This window comes from Myotis davidii, unplaced genomic scaffold, assembly GCF_000327345.1.
Source record: "Myotis davidii unplaced genomic scaffold, ASM32734v1 scaffold147, whole genome shotgun sequence".
NCBI lineage: Eukaryota > Metazoa > Chordata > Mammalia > Chiroptera > Vespertilionidae > Myotis > Myotis davidii.
The window spans coordinates 1,090,544-1,111,953 of record NW_006383010.1 but is presented as its reverse complement, the minus strand read 5'-3'; the positions used below and the strand labels follow the sequence as shown (position 1 = coordinate 1,111,953).

Below are 21,410 nucleotides of genomic sequence, written 5' to 3'. Positions count from 1 at the left end.
TGGCCAGTGGCAATTATTTTTTAATAGGCTTTTCCTCCTAAACAAGTGTACTCTAAAAGGAATGCCTAAGAGATAATCAAATGAATTAACAACAAATACTTAAAACATTTTTTGGATACTTAAAGGAATGTAAAGAGCCCTTGCTATGATGAAACTTATTTAACTCTACATTTTAGTAATGAAGCAGTAACTTATTTAAACAATTTATACAAGGTGTCCCCCCCCCAAAAAATACGGTATACATACTTTAACAGCTGATAGCTCAGGTTTGAAAATGAAATGTATTTTAACAAACACTGCCTTTATACTTATTTATATACAGGGTGTCCCCAAAATGTATGTTTTCCTGGGACACCCTATATTTTAAATACTAATCTTTTGTTGGCTATGTGGTTAGCAAATATTTTCTCCCACTCTGTAGCTTGTCTTTCATTCTCTAACAGTGTCTTTTGCAGAGCAAAAGTTTTAAATTTGATGAAGTTAAGTGTGTGTGTTTACGTGTCCCCAAGACCACGCTTAGTCTTAGTGATTTGCTAGAAGGAATCACAGAACTCAGAAAAGCTGTTGTACTAATGGTTATGATTTGTTACAGCAAAAAGATACAGATATCAGTCAGCAATAAAAATAGAAGGTAAAGGGCCGGGTCCAGGAGACAACAGTTTGGTCTCTCCCAGTGAAGTTGCGTGGACAGTGTTTTACTCTCCCAGCAATGATGAATTATGCCCATACGGAGCATTGCTAGGCAAAGTCACCTCGTTCTTGCTGGATGATGGTGCATATCCAGATGATTAGGCCTCCTCTGACATAACCTGAGTGTGTGCATGGTGAGGGTGGGGGACTTTATACCTAAGAGAGATGGACGTTTTGTTTCCCTACTTGACCTTCTTTGTTACAGATTGGTAAGGTTCGAAGTCCAGGCTCCCTACTTGGCTTTTGTTGGCATGGGTGGAGGAAGGGCTACAGTTTTTCTTTTGGCTGTTGTCTGGAGAAGAGTAGCTACTGTCTGAAAATTTTCAGTCTTGTTAGGCTGCTTCTTTGGTCCATTGATGCCGGGGTCCAACCCCAGCGGGTCCAGGGTTCCCCAAAGGTATGGACGGAGTCGGCGAAGAAGGAATGACATGGAGACAGCGTTCAGTTGATCAGCAGCCTTGCCAGGATCTCTAGCCACAATCTCCAGCCAAGTTCTGTGTCCATGTTTGTAGGTTCTGTCTTCTAAGTTCTGTCTTCTAAAATTTGTGTTCTAAGTTCTGTCCCTAAGTTCTGTCTCCTGTTGTCTTGTTGCATCTGTATTTATACCAGTTGATTCTAATCCTATCCATCTGTATTCCAAAGGTTAGGGTGTTTCTTATCTCCATTCCAGAGAGTAAAGATTATGTACTTAAGCATGATTGTTCGTAGTTAAAGTGATTAATTACCCGCCTGGCAGTTAAGAGGTTTTATTCCCTCCCTAACTTCAGGGGAAAATCCCTACCTGGGGAAACAACCTTTCTCGGAGAGGTGACCTTGGTTAAAACACATAGTGCCAAGAAGGTGAGCAAATATATTAAGAACAGTATGCCATATATGCCAGGTCCCTTGAAACAGCAAGGTTGGACCGGCTCCCAGCACATTGACTAGGGAGAGCAGGTTTTGTTGGGACTTTTCTGGCCGGTGCCTTTTGGTTCCTCAGTGTTGCTGATTTTTTCAGCTTCAGTTCTGGAAGTTATGGGGCAAGAAGAAAACCCAGGGAATTTACCACCGTCTTGTTCCGTGGGTCCTGAGGTTCTTAGCCAATTTGCTGCCTTCTTTCCAACTTTTAAAGTCTGTATTTGTTTTATATTATAATGTCCAGGGCTTTTAGTTGTTCTTAGTGGGAAATATAGGGAAGGGTATCTTTTCCATCTTCTAACAATAATTCTTTATGACCATTAACAAAGTCTTGTTTAACTACTGTCATAACTTTGCTAGCAACTACATAGAATCTTAACTTTATTATGGTCTTGTATCTAATATCAGTTGACTAAAACAGGGGTGGGGAGCCTTTTTTCTGCCAAGGGTCATTTGGATATTTATAACATCATTCGCTTAATGTAATTCACGTAATATAAATTTATGTTGCTACGAAAAATGTTCCTGGATTTATTGAATTTCAAAGTTCTGCCTGTGGTTGCTTTGGCAGGGCAAGACCAAATGATTTCATGGGCCTTATACAACGGCCTGCAGGCTGGACGTTCCCCACCCATGATCTAAAACATACAACTTAAGCCCAGCTGGCATGGCTCAGTGGTTGAGTATTGACCTATGAACCAGGAGGTGATGGTTTGATTTTCGGTCAGGGAACATGCCTGAGGTTATGGGCTTGATCTGCAGTGTGGGGCGTGCAGGAGGCAGCCAGTCAATGATATTCTCTCATCATTGATGTTTCTGTCTCTCTTCCCTGCTCCCTCTCTGAAAAAATACATTAATAAAAATATATGTTAAAAAATAAAAATGTACATTTAAGTTTGGAGGTATAGATCAAAGTACATGGAATAGTTTTTATTTAAATTCTGTGGTGCATTGCTTTAAGTAAAGAGTGCATCTGTGAAGCAAGTCATCCTCAAACAGAATGTTACTGTCTCGTTAGACCCTCACTGCCCCCTCCCCAAAACCCTTTCTGCTCTTTAGTTCTGTTGGCTGATATTCCAAGTGATGCTCTTTGGACACTGATAAATCCTCTAAGCATCCTGTGACTCATCTGAAAAGTAACTTGCATTCTTTTTTATTTTAATGTTGTATTTTAATTTTTTAAAAACTTAAAATTCATACATGAGTATAAAGTAACTGAACACAAAATATAAATGCACTATGAATTACAGATATACAATTTTATAAGTGACTATTATATAAATAGAGATACTTTTCCTTTCTTCTCTAACCTACAGCTTTTAGAAGTTCATTTTTTCACTTAATAAATACTCAGTTATTACTGTGTTTCAAGAACTGCAGAATTGGAAAGAGCAAAATGGAGGAGAGGATTACATCGGAATCTCAGCAGGATGGGATTTAGAACAGAACAGTATTCTGAAATTGCCATTGGGTGATTTGCTTTTAGCTGTGGTATTTGGAGATTTAAAATACTGCTAAATAAGGGTGTGAGATTTTTACATTTAACAAGAAGTTGAAACACTAATTTAACATTAGCAGCATCACTTTTTTAGCTGTGGTAATTTGTTCATGAGGTGTCAAGTTCCAGGTCGGTAGGAAATAGATCTGTGACATGAGGCTAGATGCATCTGCAAGCCTACCAAATTGTAACATAAGCCACATCAGCAGATCACCAGTTTCTCTTAGGTTTTTCTTTGCCAAGACCTGAAGGCCATGTAAATAGCTGTTGTTGCCACAGACATGCGTTTGAGAGGGAGTTGTTTTTGAAGTACGTATGCAGCATATGTTGTGTAGGGCATAACCTATAGATGTAGTGTCAGAGTTGAGTTATTAAGGGAGAATCGGAGGAAACCAGGAGTGGAGTATAGGACCCTGAGACCAAAAAAGAACTTAATTTTGCCTTAGGCTAGTCTGAAGCCTTCTACCAGACAGCCTCTCTCTCCTGTATCACATGGCGCCAGAGAGGCAGGCTCGCAGGCAGTTCTTTATCTCATAACATCTGCGTTCTTAAATGTAGCTCCTAACTGTCTGTTTGGGCTAATTTTCAAGCATATTTATACATGTTACTTAAAAAAGGTACAGATAGAGTTAAATATTTTTTTGTTAATTTCCAACTGCTAATTTGTATTGGAGATAATTTTCTTATCTAATTAACCTCATTTATTTCAAATAGGAGGGACTGATAAAAATGGACTTCAATTTAATCATATCTTCATTAGTTGTTCCTACTAAGAAATAATAGGGCCATTGAATAATACAAATTTTGAGGTCATCCTGTGAATATAGATCATAAAGGAAGAAAAGTTACCATTTAGTGCATTGTTTTTATCTTATGAAGAAACTAAGGTCTTTTAAGATAAGGACTTGTTCAGTCATTTATTTATTCACGTACCCAGTATTTATTGAGTGTGTGTTAGGTGTCAGATACTATACTAGGCGTTAAAATTAAACAGACGTTTTCCTTGTTCATTGGATATATAAAGTGGAGAAGACAGGAAATCATCAAATATGTTGAAGAGTGTAACAGGTGAAGTGCCAGGGTAGGTGACATACCTAAGCCCAGTAGATGAGGGGAAGGACCCTTGGCAGAAGTGTTATTTCAGCCGAGGCCCCAAAAAGTAAGTTAGGACTGGCAGGGCAAAGGGGGCGGGGAGGAGAGTAGTCTAGGCTGAGAGAACAGCCTGGCCAAAGGCTGGCAGGTGAAAGGACATTCTAAGCATGGGTCAGAGGAGAGTAAAACTGGGTGATGCCAGGAGACCACCTGTTGCAAGTAGGAGCCCATGATGACTTCTTTATAAACAAGAAGCAGTGGGAAAGGAGAAAATGAGATGACTCAGGAGATATTGAGACAAAAACCATACATTCTTTTTTTTTTGAATTGCTTTATTCAGATGGAATTCACATACCATAAAATTCACCCATTTAAAGTGCACAGTTCAGTGGCTTTTAGTATATTCACGCAGTTGTCGTTGGTGTCAGTTTTCAGACGTTTTCATTACCCCAAAATGGAAACCCTACTTCTCTTAGCCATCATCCACCAACACCACCTTCCCCTAAGTTCCAGGCAACCACTGATTCTGGGAGACTTCATACAAGTTCCCCAGGGCGCTCTCTCTTCTTTGCTTGTATATTACAGTGATTAGGTTTTATTAGTTTATTTTGCCAAATAGTTTCTTTAAAACACCTCATCTTAATGTAAAATATTCTCTTGTCCTTATTCTTTGTTTTTCTGTCTTTCCCCCCCTTTTTAACAGAAAATTTCAAACATAAAATACTAGAAATAAGATAAAATGGTAACCCAAATGTACACAACATCAAATTTATACAATTACACATTATAGCACAAATCTTATTTCAGTTATTCTCTGCTTACCCTCATGTCCTCTTAACCTTTTAATTATAATAATAGTAACATTTATTGAGCACTTACAGGTAAAAGGCATTATGATAAGAAGTTTACATGATTGTTGCAGTTAGATGTTAGGTACAATTGTATACTGTATTATTGGTAAAGTAAATGATACTTAGACCATTTTCTAACCTGTTATCCTTGTTTTATTTTATTAGTGGTCAGTTCATTGGTGAGTAAAATTATGTTTTTGAAAGTTTATAGTTTTGAAACTTCTAGGACTTTGATGATGGATACTTCAATAACATGACTTCCGGATATTACAGTGGATTAATTGGTTATTTGGCTTTCACTTAACAAAAATACCATAAATTTTTACAATATTATGTTTTTTATTTTACACATGATATAAACTATTTTTCTTTATAGAAATCCTTCTGCAGTAAAATATAATTACTTTCATTTTACTTACTGATGAAAAATTAAGATTCAGCATGACGATAACCTATCTGGGAATATACTGCTGTTCAAGTAGTGGAGCTAAGATTCTTCAAGTCAATCCAAAGCTCTGCCCTTAGCCCTGCTAGGTTAGATAGGTCCTCAGAAGGGAGACCCAGGAGGGGAGGAGCTCCTAGGGGTGTAGTGCAGGAGCATTTGGTAATATTAGATTGAGAAACAGGAGACCAGGATTCTATTTTGAGATTTGTACTTTGTCAAGTAATTTAACCTTTATGGACTTTAGTTCTTCATTTGCATATGGAATAGGTCAAAGGTTATGCACAGAATACTTTTTTTGCTTGTGAAATCAAATAATTTCAAGGTTGTATTCAAAATAACTATGATTTACATTTTATTTCAAACCAGATAACCCTTTTCACTGCCCTCTATTTCTACTTAATTTTTTTGGTAGTCTACATTATTGCTTAAAATGAAATGAGCATTACAGCTCTCTTAAGTTCGTAGAAATTAAAATTGTTTGTTGGAGGTATATTTTGTCAGTTTATGGGCGTCATTTTTACCTACAGTGTTATCCATCTATCCATTTATTTATTCATTCACTCATTTTTTATCTATCATTTTGTTTCTTGGCTGATAGAATATGGATGCTGTACCTGACCAGCTGAGCTGAATTTAGAGACCTGTGATGAGCCATGGGTTTAGGGAAGAGATAGTGACTCTACTTCCCTTCAGACTTGCAAATAGAAGACCAAATAATTTCTTGTCTGTTCAGTAATTAAGTAATAATTTTGTTTCTGAGAAAATTTGCATTTTCAAAAATCATACTCCATAATTTAAGAGATAGAGTTATAATTTCATTTGTAAAAATTGCTATAGAAGAGAGAAAATACTTATGGCTCTCTGCAGGTAAAATGCCTGATGATACTTAATCTTAAATTGAAATTAGTGGGAGATATCTAGAAAATGGGTACAACTTTATGAAATTTTAAGTTATTGAAGAAAAAAATATTTTAAGTTTTTGTGTAACTAAAAAGTGATCGTTTTTTACTGACCAGCTTTTCAAATGAGTTTAGCTTTGAATTGTTGACCTCTTTAAGCTGTATCTCTCAAATTTTGCTTTAAATAAATTGCCAATAGTCTTGGTGTAGATTAGAAATACCCTGTCTAATTTGTGAATGGTAGACTTCTGTAATTATTTTTAACAAGTACTTTTAACTTTTTGCTCATTTTTTTATTTTAATAGAATTTGAAGTGGCTTAACAAAATGCAATTGAAAAAATATAAAATAGACAAGAAAACATAATAATAATTAGGCAGTAACACGATGAGAACTAAGATTTGCACAGAATTGCATACTGTTACTAATCATGTACAAAGGCTAATAGGACATACATTTGGCTGTTGGGAAACAGAAGTTTCTATCTTTAAATATAAAGAATAAAAGCAAGCAGTTCAAGAAAGCACACTTTTTATAATATTAATACCTGGCATATAGTTTTCCTAATGTTCTTAACCATTATTTTTGTATGATTTATTTTTTCCAATCATTCTCAGACTCTGCAGATACAATAACGCCAAAATAGGACCTAATATTTTACATGTATCTTTTGTAAACATTTAGCTGGATTAAAAAAATTATTCGGACAATTTTGTTTTTTTCAGTGAATTTTCACTTACTGTAATGATTATCTTTTAAAAAAATCATGTTGTATGCTTTTTCTGCTTTTCTCTTTTTTTTTCATTTTTCTTGCCTTCTTTTGATTGACTCTTTTCTTCATGTCAATTTTCTAGTCTAGTAGAAATTATAAACTCTACCTATCTTTTAAAAATACAGCTTTATTGAGATATAATTCACATATCACACAGTTCACTCATTCAAAGTATACAACTTAATGCTTTTTAATATGTTCTCAGAATTGTGAAACTATTACAACAATCCTGTTTTAGAACATTTTTAGCCTTTCTAAAAGAAATCCATTAGTTGTCACTCCCTATTTTTCCTTCTAGCCTTAAGTAACCACTACTTTTTTGTCTCTATATATTTCTTTGTTCTGGTCATCCTATATAATAAAAGCCTAATTTGCAAATCGACTGAATGGCGGATGACCAGTTGCTATGACGCGCACTGACCACCAGGGTACAGACGCTCCAGTGCAGGAGCTGCCCCCAGCTGCAGGCCCCAGGCCAGCCAAGGCGGGTGCCAGCAGGGGCTCCCCGATTGCCCGCTGGTCACCCTGCAGAGGGAGGTGACTGGCAGCGGTGGCGGGGGGCAGGGCCAGTAAATGGGCGGCACCTCCAAGGCAGGTGCCAGCTGGAGGGCCCCTCCGATCGCCCCATCAGTCACCCCACAGATTGGCTCTGATCGCCGGCCAGGCCTAGGGACCCTACTTGTGCATGAATTTCCTGCACCGGACCTCTATAATAATAAAAGCATGATATGCTAATTAGACCGGACATCCTTCCAGATGACCCTCCGGACGAAGCCAGGGTGCGAGGAAAGCCTGGGTCCTGGTGCCTCTCGGCGCCAGAGGGAGCCTAGATCCCTGTTGCCTGCCGGTGGCTGGAGGAAAGCCCAGATCCCAGGTGCCAGAGGGAAGCTGGTGCCAGCAGCCAGGGGAAGGAATTCCTACTCTTGCACAGATTTCGTGCATCTGGCCTCTAGTTTCACATGAATGGGATCATCTAATTTCCTTAGTGACTGATTTGCACTTACTATGTTTTCAAGATTCATTAATATTGTCGTATGTATTAGTGCTTTACATCTTTTTTTTTTTTGGCCATATACTATATTCTGTTGTTTATCTGTTCATCAGTTGGTGGACATTTGGATTGTTTTGACTTTTGGCTCTTAGGAATAAAGCCCCTCTGAATATGGTTTTATTTCTCTTGGGTTTATACCCAGGAGTGGAATTGCTGGGTCATATGGTACTAACTCCATGTTTAACCATTTTGAGGAGCTGCCAACCTATTTCCTAAGCAGGGACACCATTTTACATATCCTCCAGCATTGTATGAACAGTTCAGTTTCTCCATGTCCTTACCAACACATTACCTTTCATTTTGATGATAGCCTTCCTAGTGGGTGTGTTGTGGTGCCTCATTGTGGTTTTAATTTGCATTTCCCTGATGACCAAATGATACAGGGCATCTTTTCTTATGCTTTAATAAGGCCATTTGTGTGTCTTTGGATAAATGCCTATTCAGATTCTGCACCCATTTTTACATTGGGTCATTGTATTTTTATTATTGAGTTGTAGAAGTTATTTATATAATTTAGCTACAAGTCCCTATTAGATACATGATTTACAAACATTTCTTCCATTCTGTGAGTTGTTTTTTTACTTTCTTGCTGGTCTCATTTGCAGCAAAAATTTAAAACATTTTGATGATGTCTAATTTTTTTTCTCTTGTTACTTGGGATTTTGGTGCTGTAGCAAAGAAACCACTGCCTGACATGAAGATTTGCATCTATGGTTCCTTCTGAAAAGTTTATATTTAGGCTGTGATTCATTTTGAGTTAATACATGTGGATGGGAAAAAGTCAGAATCCGCCGAAACCGGTTTGGCTCAGTGGATATTCCGGTCATGGGCATGTACCTGGGTTGCGGGCACATCCCCAGTAGGAGATGTGCAGGAGGCAGCTAATTGATGTTTCTCTCTCATCGATGTTTCTAACTCTCTATCTCTCCCCCTTCCTCTCTGTAAAAAATCAATAAAATATATTTTTAAAAAAAGTAGGAATCCAACTTTATTATTTTTTCTGGTGGTAGTACAACTATACTAGCTCTACCTATTTTTTTAGTTGTTACTGTAGAGGTTATAATATGCACCCCTAATTTGGCTATCTATAATGGTGGTTAGAATCTCTTTCCTTCTCTCACAAAGACTTTTAAACCCTGGAATGCTGATCCACCCTTGTTTTGAGTTGTATATCGCAATTGTCAAATATTTTGTTTTGTTTTTTTTAAACCTACAAATTTGGTATTGTTTTTATTGACTTATGCAATCATTGTCCTTAGTTTTTTAAATTTAATTGTAATTTTACTTAAAAAATTCATTCCTTTTTATAATTCAGGGCTTCTTCTTCTTGAAAGAAACTGAGGAGATTTTAGTAGTTCTTTTAGTGAGTCTCTTGGTGATAAGCTCCATTTTTGCTTAGCTGAAAATATATTTTGCCCTCAATCTTGAAAGATAGCACACATTTCCAAACAATTCTTGGGTGCCAGTTATTCACTCTAACCCTTTGAAGGTATTATTTCACTGTGCTCTGGATTCCATTATTGCAGTTGAGCATTTGGCTGTCATTCTGAGAGTTCTTTTATGAATAGCCTGCCTTTTCTCTGGCTCACTTCTTGTCTGGTGTTTTGTAGTTTCCTTATGATAAACTAGTCCTGCTCTGCAGCTGCATGTGTAACAGCGAAATTGTAAACCCTTAGGGGTAGAACTATATTCATATTGTTATTGTGAATATGTTTGCATCATTTTTTCTGCCTAGCACAGTACCTTGCACATAATACATTCCTCAGAGAGTCTTTGGTTGATTATTGTTAAGATTCTGTAGATAGCCCTTTTCCTACCAGAGTGTAGTTTAGAATATGTTAAAATATATACCGAAAAATATAGTGAATGCTTAGAAATGTTCATTTGGGTTTTTTTTTCTTTGTTTTTAAAGAAGAATGAGGTTACATGTAGCATTAAAAAATTGTTTTTCCTTCATATGATTGTGACAATAGTAGGGGAGGAAAAAAGTATCATGGTGTTGTATAAAATTGAATTACTGACTTTGGGTTAGAGTTAACATTTTTGTTTAAAAATATGAAATATAGTATTTACTATTGACTGATAAATACATTAAGCTGTTACATTTAAAATCAGAATATTTGGGATACAGGTTTGTATAGTTTCCTGATTACTTTTTCTTTTGACTGTAAAGACTCATGATTTATTGTTAAACTATAGGTCTGGCGGGTGTGGTCTTATTCCTTTTTACTCTAAGGAGGATAGAGCAGAGAGATAGACACTCCCTAAAAAGAGAGATGATGTGATCAATGTATTTATCCATTGCCAGGTGTGAATAACATGCGAGTAAAGCAGGAGGCTGGGATTTTCTTCAGAATTTAGAATATGTTATCTTAAATGTAATGAACTTGCATCATCAGATTACAGCAGTGTCCTCTTAGAAGTTTCCCTCACAAACTGAAATCTGTCTGAAACCATTAGCTCTTCTGTGCTCTGTGACTGTTATAAACCTTGCCTCTGGCTTTTAAAAGAACTGCCCTCTGCTGGTTTCAGATTTCATTGTTGTAATTTACATGTGGGCTAGATGTTATTGTAATAATTTGCATTTGGGATTTGTGGCTACAATTAGATTGTATAATAAAAGCATATTAGGAATTGCATTGCATCTACTTCCAATTGACGGTGTTTTTTGGGCCAAGATAACATTTTTAAAGTGTCAAAATTGTTAAAATTAGTATTTTCTGGACTCATCTCTGTCTAAGATATTATGGTCCTTTTTCAGCTATTCATCCTGCCAAATTTTTAATTCCTTGTTTATTAATTCATGTTGTGTGTGTACATGTGTATTCATGTGCATATGTATGTGAACGGCCTAAGCTTTAATCCTTAGTTTTGACAGTAATGAATTCTGAATGTCACAGGAAATCAGATTTTACACTAGAACTCAGATGTTGGTGATGGTTGAACTTAGGATATTACACTTGAAGCTCAGAACTGGAATTAGACCCAGGTGCAGTAATGTTGTAGTGACTAGAGCAGCAGAGTCCCTTATTAAAAGTGTTACTTCCTGGGCCCCCTCTCTACTTTAGCTGAATCACCATCTCTTGGAGTAGGCTCTACATGCCAGGTAACTTGGTTTGTATGCTCAAGTTTGAATTGTTAGGGTGGGGGCAGAAGAGGGTCCTAATATATGGTGACAGAAGACTTGATTCTGGGTGGTGGACACACGGTGAAATATACAAATCTTGTAACTAGAAACCCACACCTGAAACCTATATGTTCCTGTTAACCAATGTCATCACCCCAATAAATTTAATAAATAAAAATTTTAAAAAGTTTTAATTATTTTCAGATTTGTAGAAGTAAATATTAGCCTGATGTGGAATTGTGTTGTGTTTTTTTTTTTTATTACCAATTGTTGATTTTCCCTGCAGGAGGGAAATAGTGAGCCACCAAAGAGAGACAAGAAAGTAGCACATTATCAGATATAAGTAGCTGCAAAGACTGGTGATCTCTGCTCTCAGAGGTTTCAGCTGTGACATGGAAAGTGAGCCAGTCAGTCACCTGATGTATTATTCATACTTCAGAACAGTGTTCTTTGAGATATTTCAAACTCTTTGAGGTCACAAAACAGAACATCTTTGCAGAAGTTTGACTAAATGGTAATGCTCTTGAAAAGAAATTATAGCGAGACTTTGTATAAAGTACAGTTGGAAAGCACTGACCTGTTACTGTGCAGGGGTTACCTTTGCTAAGTTTTGGGTGTATGCTTTCAGGCTGTTTCTCTGCTCATGAATAAGTAAAATTGTGTTTATATATATTCACTTATATGTTTGCATGTATATATAGATTGCCCTTCTTTTTCCAAAAGCTGTAACAATTTATGTTCTCATCATTGAAGGAACATTTCTTGTTTGGTGATTTGCATACTGATTTCTTTTGCCTATTTTAAAATTTGGTTGTGGTTGTTTTTATTTGTTCGTTTAGTTCTTTGTCTAGTCTAGACATTTAGCCTTTGGTCTGTTACATTGAAAATAACATCTACTTCTAGCTTTTCAAAGTTGTCATACGTCTTGCTTTGTGCCAGTTCTTTTTCGGAGTCTTTCATGTGTACTCTTTTATTGAGTCCTCACTGATGAGGTGACTGTTATGCAAGGAGGTTAAGTAACTGGTTGGAGCACACATGTCTACTAAGTGGTAGAGCCAGGATTTCAATGAAAAAACACTTATTTCAAAACATTCCACTATATCTTTACTTAAGAGGCTACATGATTTTAATATAAATATTTAGGAATATAACATCTAATCTAATAATAGACAAAAAGGGTAATTAACCGGTACTCCGCTACGCTTCCCATCAGCTAATCAGCGAGATATGCAAATTAACTGCCAACAAAGATGGCGGCCGGCAGCCATGCAGCTGAAGCAAGCAGGAGGTTTGCTTGCTCCAGTGATGGAGGAAGCCAAGGTTCCCCACCTGTCACGGCCCAGCTCTGAGCTCCGGAAGCAACAATGTTTCAGTCATAGAAGCTAAACAAACCCCAGGTACTTGCTTTCAGCCAGCCGCGGCCTCAGAGCTGGGAGCACCAGTGAAGGCAACAGAGTTTCAATTATAGGAGGTAAATAAATCCCAGAATAAAAGAAACAAAAAGAAAAAAAGGAGAGGCTGGGAGCTTCAGTCGCAGGCCTGCCTGCAAATGGTCCTCAGCCCCTCACCCAGACTGGCCAGGCACCCCAGTGGGGACCCCCACCCTGAAGGGGGTGTGACCAGCTGCAAACAGCCATCAGCCCCTCACCCAGGCTGGCCAGGCATCCAAGCGGGACCCCCCACCCTGATCCGGGACACCCTTCAGGACAAACCAGCCAGCCCCCACCCATGCACCAGGCCTCTGTCCTATATAGTAAAAGGGTAATATGCAAACTGACCCTAACAGCAGAAAGACTGGGAATGACTGGTCACTATGACACACACTGACCACCAGGGGGCAGGCGCTCAATGCAGGAGCTGCCCTCTGGTGGTCAGGGCGCTCCCACATGGGGGAGCTCTGCTCAGCCACAAGCCAGGCTGATGGCTGCCAGTACAGCGGTGGGGGTGGGAACCTCTCCCGCCTCAGCAGCGCTAAGGATGTCCGATTGCAGCTTAGGTCTGCTCCCCGCTGGCAAGTGGACATCCCCAGAGAGCTACTGGGCTGCCAGAGGGATGTCTGACTGCCAGCTTAGGCTCAATCCCCTGGGGAGCAGGCCTAAGCCAGCAGGTGGTCATCCCCAGAGGGGTCCCAGACTGCGAGAGGGCATACGCCGGGCTGAGAGACCCCCCCGCCCCCCAGTGCACAAATTTTTGTGTACCAGGCTTCTAGTAAACATATAGATATGATAAATAGATGTAATCCTATATAATAAAAGGCCAATATGCAAATTTTCCCCTCGACTGGGGGTTTGATCAGGGGGTGGGGCCAGCCGGCCAACCTCCTGCATCCCCTTCCCCCGGCCAGCCCGACCTGATCAGCCCAGATTGGGGTGGGCCAGGCCGGCCGAACCCTACCTGTGCACTAATTCATGCACCGGGCCTCTAGTTCTATAATATCCTAATACTCTGGGAATATTTTTGCCCTATTTCTATTTAGAACTGACCTTCAGTAGCATATTCCCCTTCATTTTCTTCTACTGATTTCATATAGCCTGTTACTCTCCCTCTTGCCAATCATTTAGCTTTAGTCCATCCTCAGCCCAGCTACCAGTCGCTCATTCCTTTGTTTGGAAACTTGCAGTGCTATCACATTTCTTGCTGAGTGAAGGCCTGGCTCTTTCCTTTGAGAGCCTTTGAAGACCTGTACAACTCTGCTCCACCTTTACCTTTCAAGAATTGTCTAGAGCAGTCGTGGGCAAACTACGGCCCGCCGGCCGGATTCGGCCCGTTTGAAATGAATAAAACTAAAAAAAAAAAAAAAGACCGTACCCTTTTATGTAATGATGTTTACTTTGAATTTATATTAGTTCACACAAACACTCCATCCATGCTTTTGTTTCGGCCCTCCGGTCCAGTTTAAGAACCCATTGTGGCCCTCGAGCCAAAAAGTTTGCCCACCCCTGGTCTAGAGCAACTTTTCTTGACACTTACTCCATACTGCAGATAAATGGGATCATTTGTTTTCCTTCTTTTTGAACCACATTCTCTGGCTTCCTACTTGGATCAATTCGTATTTCTAATCAGCAGAAGAAGCTGACTGTCTGATGGAGCAGCAGATGAGGAGTTTATGTAATGGTATTTGTTACCTCACAGAATTTGGGGGGAGAGCTGGAGAACCAGGGTTAAGGTTAAGCCTGCAGGTAATATGTCCCAAATCACCTCTGAGAACTGTCCCTCTCCTGTGCCACCAAGTGCTGAAGGAAACCACCACTGCTGCCCACCTGCTGCCACCTCTGGGCTGGCACTTGGCTTGCCACCTCTGCTGCCGCCACTGTGTAAGGCTGTGCCTCCGCCCTTGCCTGTGCCAGTCCAAAACGGTAGCTCCACAGAGTCAGCCCTTTTTCTCATGTGACTCCCTCCAAACTGAAATCTTGTGCGCATGCTTCCAAAGGTCTGCATCATAGTTTGCAGGGTATATGTTGGTAATTTGAGGTCTAAAATTTATTTCAGGAGGTTAGGCTTACAAGGTATAAATTTTCTTGAATTCAAAAGATTCTGCAGAGCTGATGAGAGAAGCTTGAATATGATAAATGTCCACTATAATATTTCTGCTTATATTTCTCCATCATAATATTTTCCCTCTTCACCTCCAGGTTAATAAGTTCCATGCAAAGACCTACTGGAATTCCATTTTTGAATTAGTCTGCTTGATTCTTTATCTGAATTTTCTTATGAATTTTTCAACATTTCTTCCCCATTACTTTATTTCTTTAAAACAATGCAAGAGCTCAGAAGTAATATTTAAATATATTCTAGTATGAATCAAACAGTTATGGAAAAATATAGACTAAATTGTGAAAGTTGCTTTTTATCAATCACTTCCTATCCCCTTTATAGATATCCTCTGGTAAAAGTTATAATTTTTGCTTTTAATTTGGCAAGTATGATGATTATTTGGCACTTGATGGTAAGTTCATTGAGTATAGAGGCACTTATTCACTCTTTGTGCTTACATAGAGCCTACTAAAACTGTTCCTGTGTGTAGAATAATGCTATGTCAAGGCCCACCTACAGCAGTAGCTGTGTAATCATTTTGGAAGTGAATGTGCAGAGAAAGATAGGAACCAAAGTATACTCCAAACAAGAGTTCTAATTTGGGAAATCAATCATCGATGATGCCACTAGGGAAGACTGGGACCATAAGAACTATTCAGTATCTGCAGATACATTGTTGGAACCCTTTCCGATTATTTTCTGATATTGCCAGAATTCCTTTACCCGTATTTCTGATTTGAATTAGAGTTCAGGGGAAGCACTAAAATGCTTAGATTTGGCACACATTTCCACAGTTTAGGAAAAATGATGGAAAATACAATTTTCTGATAGAGTTGTGTCTGAGTTGTCAGTGCTGGATTATGAGCAAGACCTGTCAGTGGGGAGATGCATTTTTCTTTTAAAGGCACAACGCTTAGATTAAATGGGATGAATATAACATATCTCATTAGATGGCAAATGGGCATACATTTTGTTATGAATCCATTTTTAGAAAATAATGTTTGAAAGCTTGATCTGTTTCAGATAAACTTAAAGGAATAATAATAGTAATAATAATTACTCGCTTTGTTTTGATAAAGTGCCTCTGAAAAAGTGCTGGGAACCTTGTGCAGAGTTTTTTTTGGCCTTTAGCACTTTGCCTCTTTTTTCCTGTTAATTACACTAATTTGAAATTCTTTTCTCTTTCCAGATCACTCAACTTCAAGTGGCACATTAACTTTTAAGTCTAGTCGATCATTGGTTGCTCTTCCTACTGCCCATGTCATGCCGTCTCACTCCAGCGCTTCTGTTTCCAAACACAGGGAGTCATTGACATCAGATGGCTCAAAATGGACTACAAGCCTCCTGCACACATTGGGAAGCCACAGTAAGGGGGAGCAGGACTCTTCACTAGACATGAAGGACTTCCGGCCCCTCCGGAAATGGTCATCTTTATCCAAACTCACTGCCCCGGATAACTGCAGTCAGGGTGCTGCTGCATACCCTGAAGAGTCGAGGAGTGGTCTGGAAAAGACAGGGAGAGGCAAGGCTTTAACATCACAACCAAGGACGATTGGGCCCAGCTGCTTACATGATAGCATGGAGATGCTTAAGCTAGAGGACAAGGAAATAAATAAAAAACGATCATCAACTCTGGACTGTAAATACAAATTTGAGAGCTGTAGCAAAGAGGATTTTAGAGCTGCTTCTTCCACTCTTAGGAGACAGGCCTTGGACATGACATTTAGTGCCTTACCTGAAAGCAAGCCCAATGTGACAAGTTCAGAGGCTTTTGAACCTCCAAAATATTTAATGCTTGGTCAGCAGGCAGTAGGTGGAGTTCCCATTCAGCCTTCTGTGAGGACACAGATGTGGCTGACAGAGCAGTTGCGGACAAACCCTTTGGAAGGCAGGAGTACGGAAGACTCTTACAGTTTAGCTCCGTGGCAACAGCAGCAAATTGAAGAGTTTCCACAAGAAAGTGAAACACCAATGCAGGTAAGGCTCAAAATCTAGCATGTGCTTCCCTCCAGTGGAGGCTGTGAGTACAGTAACAGCGCCTGTGCAGTAAGCAGTGGCAGTGTGTCCATGGGCTTAGGTTGTTTTTCTTTTTCTTTTGCCTGAAAGTAAAGTAAGCTAAGATGCTGTCAATGCCCAAACGATTGCATTGATAGACAAAAGGCTGATTAATATGAAAAACTTGGTCTTTACTTTCCTTCTCATTTGTGCAATGGACATAAAAACACAGAAAACATCAATTCTAGAAAAACTTGAAACAGAAACATAGGCTCTGGCTTGTTATCATAGAACATTAATTTTGGGAATATGAGGTCTTGGATTTTGTTTCTGTTCTGTCAAATTCAGAACCTAGATGATTTAATATCCCTGGGCCTCAGTTTTTCTTTCTTTCTTTTAATTGAGATATAATTGACATATCAGTTTCAGGTGTACAGCATAAGGATTTTATATATTGCAAAAGGATCACCACAGTAAGTGTAGTTGAGTTTACATCTGTCAGCATATATAGTTACAAATGATGTTTTCCTGTGATGAGAACTTATAAGATTTACAGTCTTAGCAGCTTTCAAACTTATAATATGGGCCTCTAGTCCCTCGCCTCTGGGAACCACCTCCAATCTATTCTCTGTATCCATGAGTTCTTTTTTTTTTTTTTTTAAGATTCTACATATAAGTGAGATCATATGGTATTTGTCTTTGTCTGACTTATTTCATTGAGCATAATGCCCTCTAAGATTCAACCATGCTGTCACAAATGGCAAGGTTTTATTCTTAGTTATGGCTGAAAAATATATTGTGTATAGGGCAGGGCAAAAGTAGGTTTATAGTTGTTTGTATGAAAAATAATATAAAAATTAATAAATAATACAAGAATAAACTATGTTTCGCATACTCACAGCTGTAACCTACTTTTGCCCCCCCCCGTATGTACCACATTTTCTTGAGCTATTCATCTTCTGATGGTTGCCTCCATCTCTTAGCTATTGAAAAGAATGCTTCATTGAAAATGGGCATGTACATATCTTTTCAGATTCGTGCCCCTCCCTTTGGATAAGTCCCCAGAAGGGAAATTGCTGGATCATATGGTAGTTCTATTTTTAATTTTTTGAGGAACCTCCATACTGTTTTCCATTGTGAGTGCACCAATTTACATGCTCACCAGCAGTGCACAGGGTTTTTCTGTCTCTACATGCTTGTTAACACTTAAACTCTTTTCTTTTTTATAATAGCCATCCTGAAGGTGTGAGGTGATACCTCATTGTGGTTTTGATTTGCATTTCCATGATGATTAGTGATATTGAGCACCTTTTTATATAAACAAAGTAATTCTATCAAAACTGCAAAATTTCCCTAGAGCAATTTAAAAAATTATTATTTATTCCTGGTACTAATAAAAATGTTAAAGATTAAAAGAATATATTCTATGAAAGAAAAAGATCACTTACCTAGGAACCTCACAAATCTGACTACAACCCCAAACATACATAGCTTAACGTGCTGCATTCACGGGAGAACCCTTAACACATCCTATGTGTCGCCTTTACTATTGGGTTGGACCCTAGTTCTTAAAATCTTGATTATGTATATTTAAAGCACATAATTAGACAGAAGCATCATTGTGATATCTGAATTACAAGTCAGAAAAGAGCAATTTAACCAGATTTATTTGTGATTTATCAATTCAAGTGACTGAAAGATAGAATCACCTCATTTTAAAAATACTATATTTTAGTTCTCAAATGCTTTTTATAGCAGTCATTTCTCCAGTTGGTCTTTGCACAGAATTGTAGTTGTCCAGAGAGGCTGAGTATTCCACTCCAACCTGAAGTGGGGGCGATAGAAAGGTAACTGAAAATATTGGTTGAATTTAAAGGTTAAGTATTAATTCATTCCTTCTTTCATTCTGCTTAGATGAGTGAATCACTACCATAAACAAAGTGTTCCCCAACCTAACAGTGCAGCATCTTGAAGGTGTATTGTGGAGCAAAACTTATTTTTAAATCTTCCGAGCACGTGGTAGAGGAAGAAAGCTATTAAGGGGCAAAATTTGCACGCACCCTGGAAAGTTCTACTTTTTTATTAACCCTATTTGTTATTATCTCTATAGTGCTTTAAAGTTTTGGAGTAGGAAGATGAAACTAGGTAAAGAAAACTCAGACACTTCAATTGCAATGTTTAAATGATCACTTCTTGTCTAATTCCCTTCTTGGACTATTACAGAAAAAAGTTCTTTAAAAAATATATTTTTATTGATTACAGAGAGGAAGGGAGAGGGAGAGAGATAGAAACATCAATGATGAGTGAGAATCATTGATTGGCTGCCTCCTGTATGCCCCCTAGTTTGGATCAAGCGCTCAATGAGGGCATGTGCCCTTGACCAGAATTGAACCTGGGACCCTTCAGTCCACAGGCTGATGCTCCATCCACTGAGCAAAACTGGTTAGGGTCAGAAAAAATATTCTTAAATAACTTTCTCCTTGGAGTGTCCAGTGTTATCTTTATTATTTAAAAGCTCTTATCGTAGTTGTTTTTAAAAAGATTCTTTAAAACATTGACTTCTGTTTAGTCTAATTTTTACATGGAGGGCAGAGCTACAGTAAGGATCAGCTTATTCTTTATATGAGAATGTCTATGATTTTTAAGCACAATTACAAAACTCTCACAGTGAAAAAAAAATTTAAAACCAAGAAAAGGAATCTGGCGAGTCATGATCTAACACCATGATAGGTTTATATAGCTTTGAAGCTCTTGGAGTATTTTGTCTCATTTAATCCTCACAGCCTCCTCCCCCTCTTATTTTCCTAGATGATTAATATTGTAACATGGAAGTTTGGTCTCTGAGGACTCAGTCCAGGATAATTAGTGAGTCAGCCTCACAGTCTTCCCTGCATAGTGTTTCTTGATTCCCACGTTTTCAACCAAATCAGCGGCAGCGCAGGTAGTGCAGAGCTCGGAGGCATTTTCCTTTGTGAATGAAGAGAGGCCTTCTGTGCCTTCGGTTGGTTGGCATATAGGCTTCCATGTAAAATGCCCACCAGTGCCTTTGATCCTTTCCTCTATTATACATTACCCCTCTCCTCCCTCCCTGCCCAGAAGCTGTCTGACCCTACAAGAAGAGAAAACAAAGTCTTGTTTTTTTCTATGGAAAAATGTATGTCTTTCCATGTTCCTGTTGCATTTCTTTTTTGGGGGAGGGGCTGGATATGGAGGATGTGTACTTCTACACACAGCAGTATCCATTGGACACATTCATTAGTTAGTGAAAAAGCATATAAATGAATTTTGTACACATGCTTTAATAAATAAAATTAGTAATACTTGATTTTTTTTATCTATCAACTTTTCTATATAGTATTAGAATATAATTTTTAGACATTTTAAAGTGTGCTGTTACTTAGAAGAGCACAATTTTTTTTGAAAATGTATCATTTTTCCACTTTGCCATAAGACTGAGAAGTAATCAAAGTATAAGTCATTTCTAGGTAGAAGGAAATTCATTATTTTATGTAGGTCTGCCCTCTTGTGTCTGTACTAGAAAATCTTGATTTTATTTTATATGGGGATAGTCACCAAAAACAACCCAAAAAATCAAAACTGCTTATATTAGATTTTTTATGATAATATATCATATCAATCATGAGTATATTAAAGAATGATTTCACTGAGTTCAAGAAGGTCATTGTAATATAAGTGATTTGTATTAAATAAATATTGTAAACTAAAATATAAAGGCAACATTTTAAAAGTAATTAGTTTTTAGAACTGTGAAGTTTGGAATTTATTCTACAGTAGAAAGTATTTGAGCATTTGGCATTTACATTTTAAAAAATACATTGCTTTATTATACATCATGATAAACAGAATAAATAAGTTACATTTAAAGAATGGGTTTTTGTTCTGCATTATACCTGATTACAGTGTTCTGTAATCATCAAGTGTAAGGTTTTAATTTCTGTTAAAGGCAGAATGAAAAACAAAAAAAATCTTTACTTGTAATTTATTAAGGAAAACCTGATATCTGAACAGTTTATAGTTTGAAGTTGATGTGGTGATGAACAATATATTGAAAGGAATAGAGCTTGTTATTTCAAATTTTCCACTTTTTATAAGATCATGCAACTAATTATAGAACTTGGTTACTTTTTGCATGGGTAATTACACCAGTGGGGTGAATGTGTGTCTTAAAAGCTTTCTAGTTGATATTAGGGGTCTCTAACCCATAGATGAGACTTTGCTCAAGAAATGCCCCTGTCAGTATGAGATCCATTTCCCCTCTGTTCCTCAGTTGTAAGGGAACCCTCTCCCATCTCCAGTACTGCTTAGGAATTCAGAAAAATTTTAAAAATAATGTCTCTATCACTATTCCGCTTCCAGCACTGGTGTTACAAATCAAGTATTTGACTTTTCAAATACCTTTAGTAACCATATTTTAACAAATCATACAGTAAATTAAATGTTCTATACTCCTTTAATAATTGCTATATTAGTAATATGTCTTGAACTGAAGTTAAAATTATTGGATGGTACAGAATGTGTAAACCATTTTAGACTTCATTT

General features: G+C 37.9%; 1 protein-coding gene across 1 annotated transcript in view; it reads left to right on the top strand.

Moving 5' to 3' along the window:
* Positions 1-21,410, top strand: part of CEP85L (centrosomal protein 85kDa-like) — a 90,987-nt gene that overhangs the window by 14,633 nt on the left and 54,944 nt on the right. Inside the window, exon 3 of the mRNA XM_015557787.1 lies at positions 16,045-16,832. Coding sequence (XP_015413273.1) covers positions 16,045-16,832 — 788 coding nt within the window. The remainder of the gene's footprint in view (positions 1-16,044; positions 16,833-21,410) is intronic.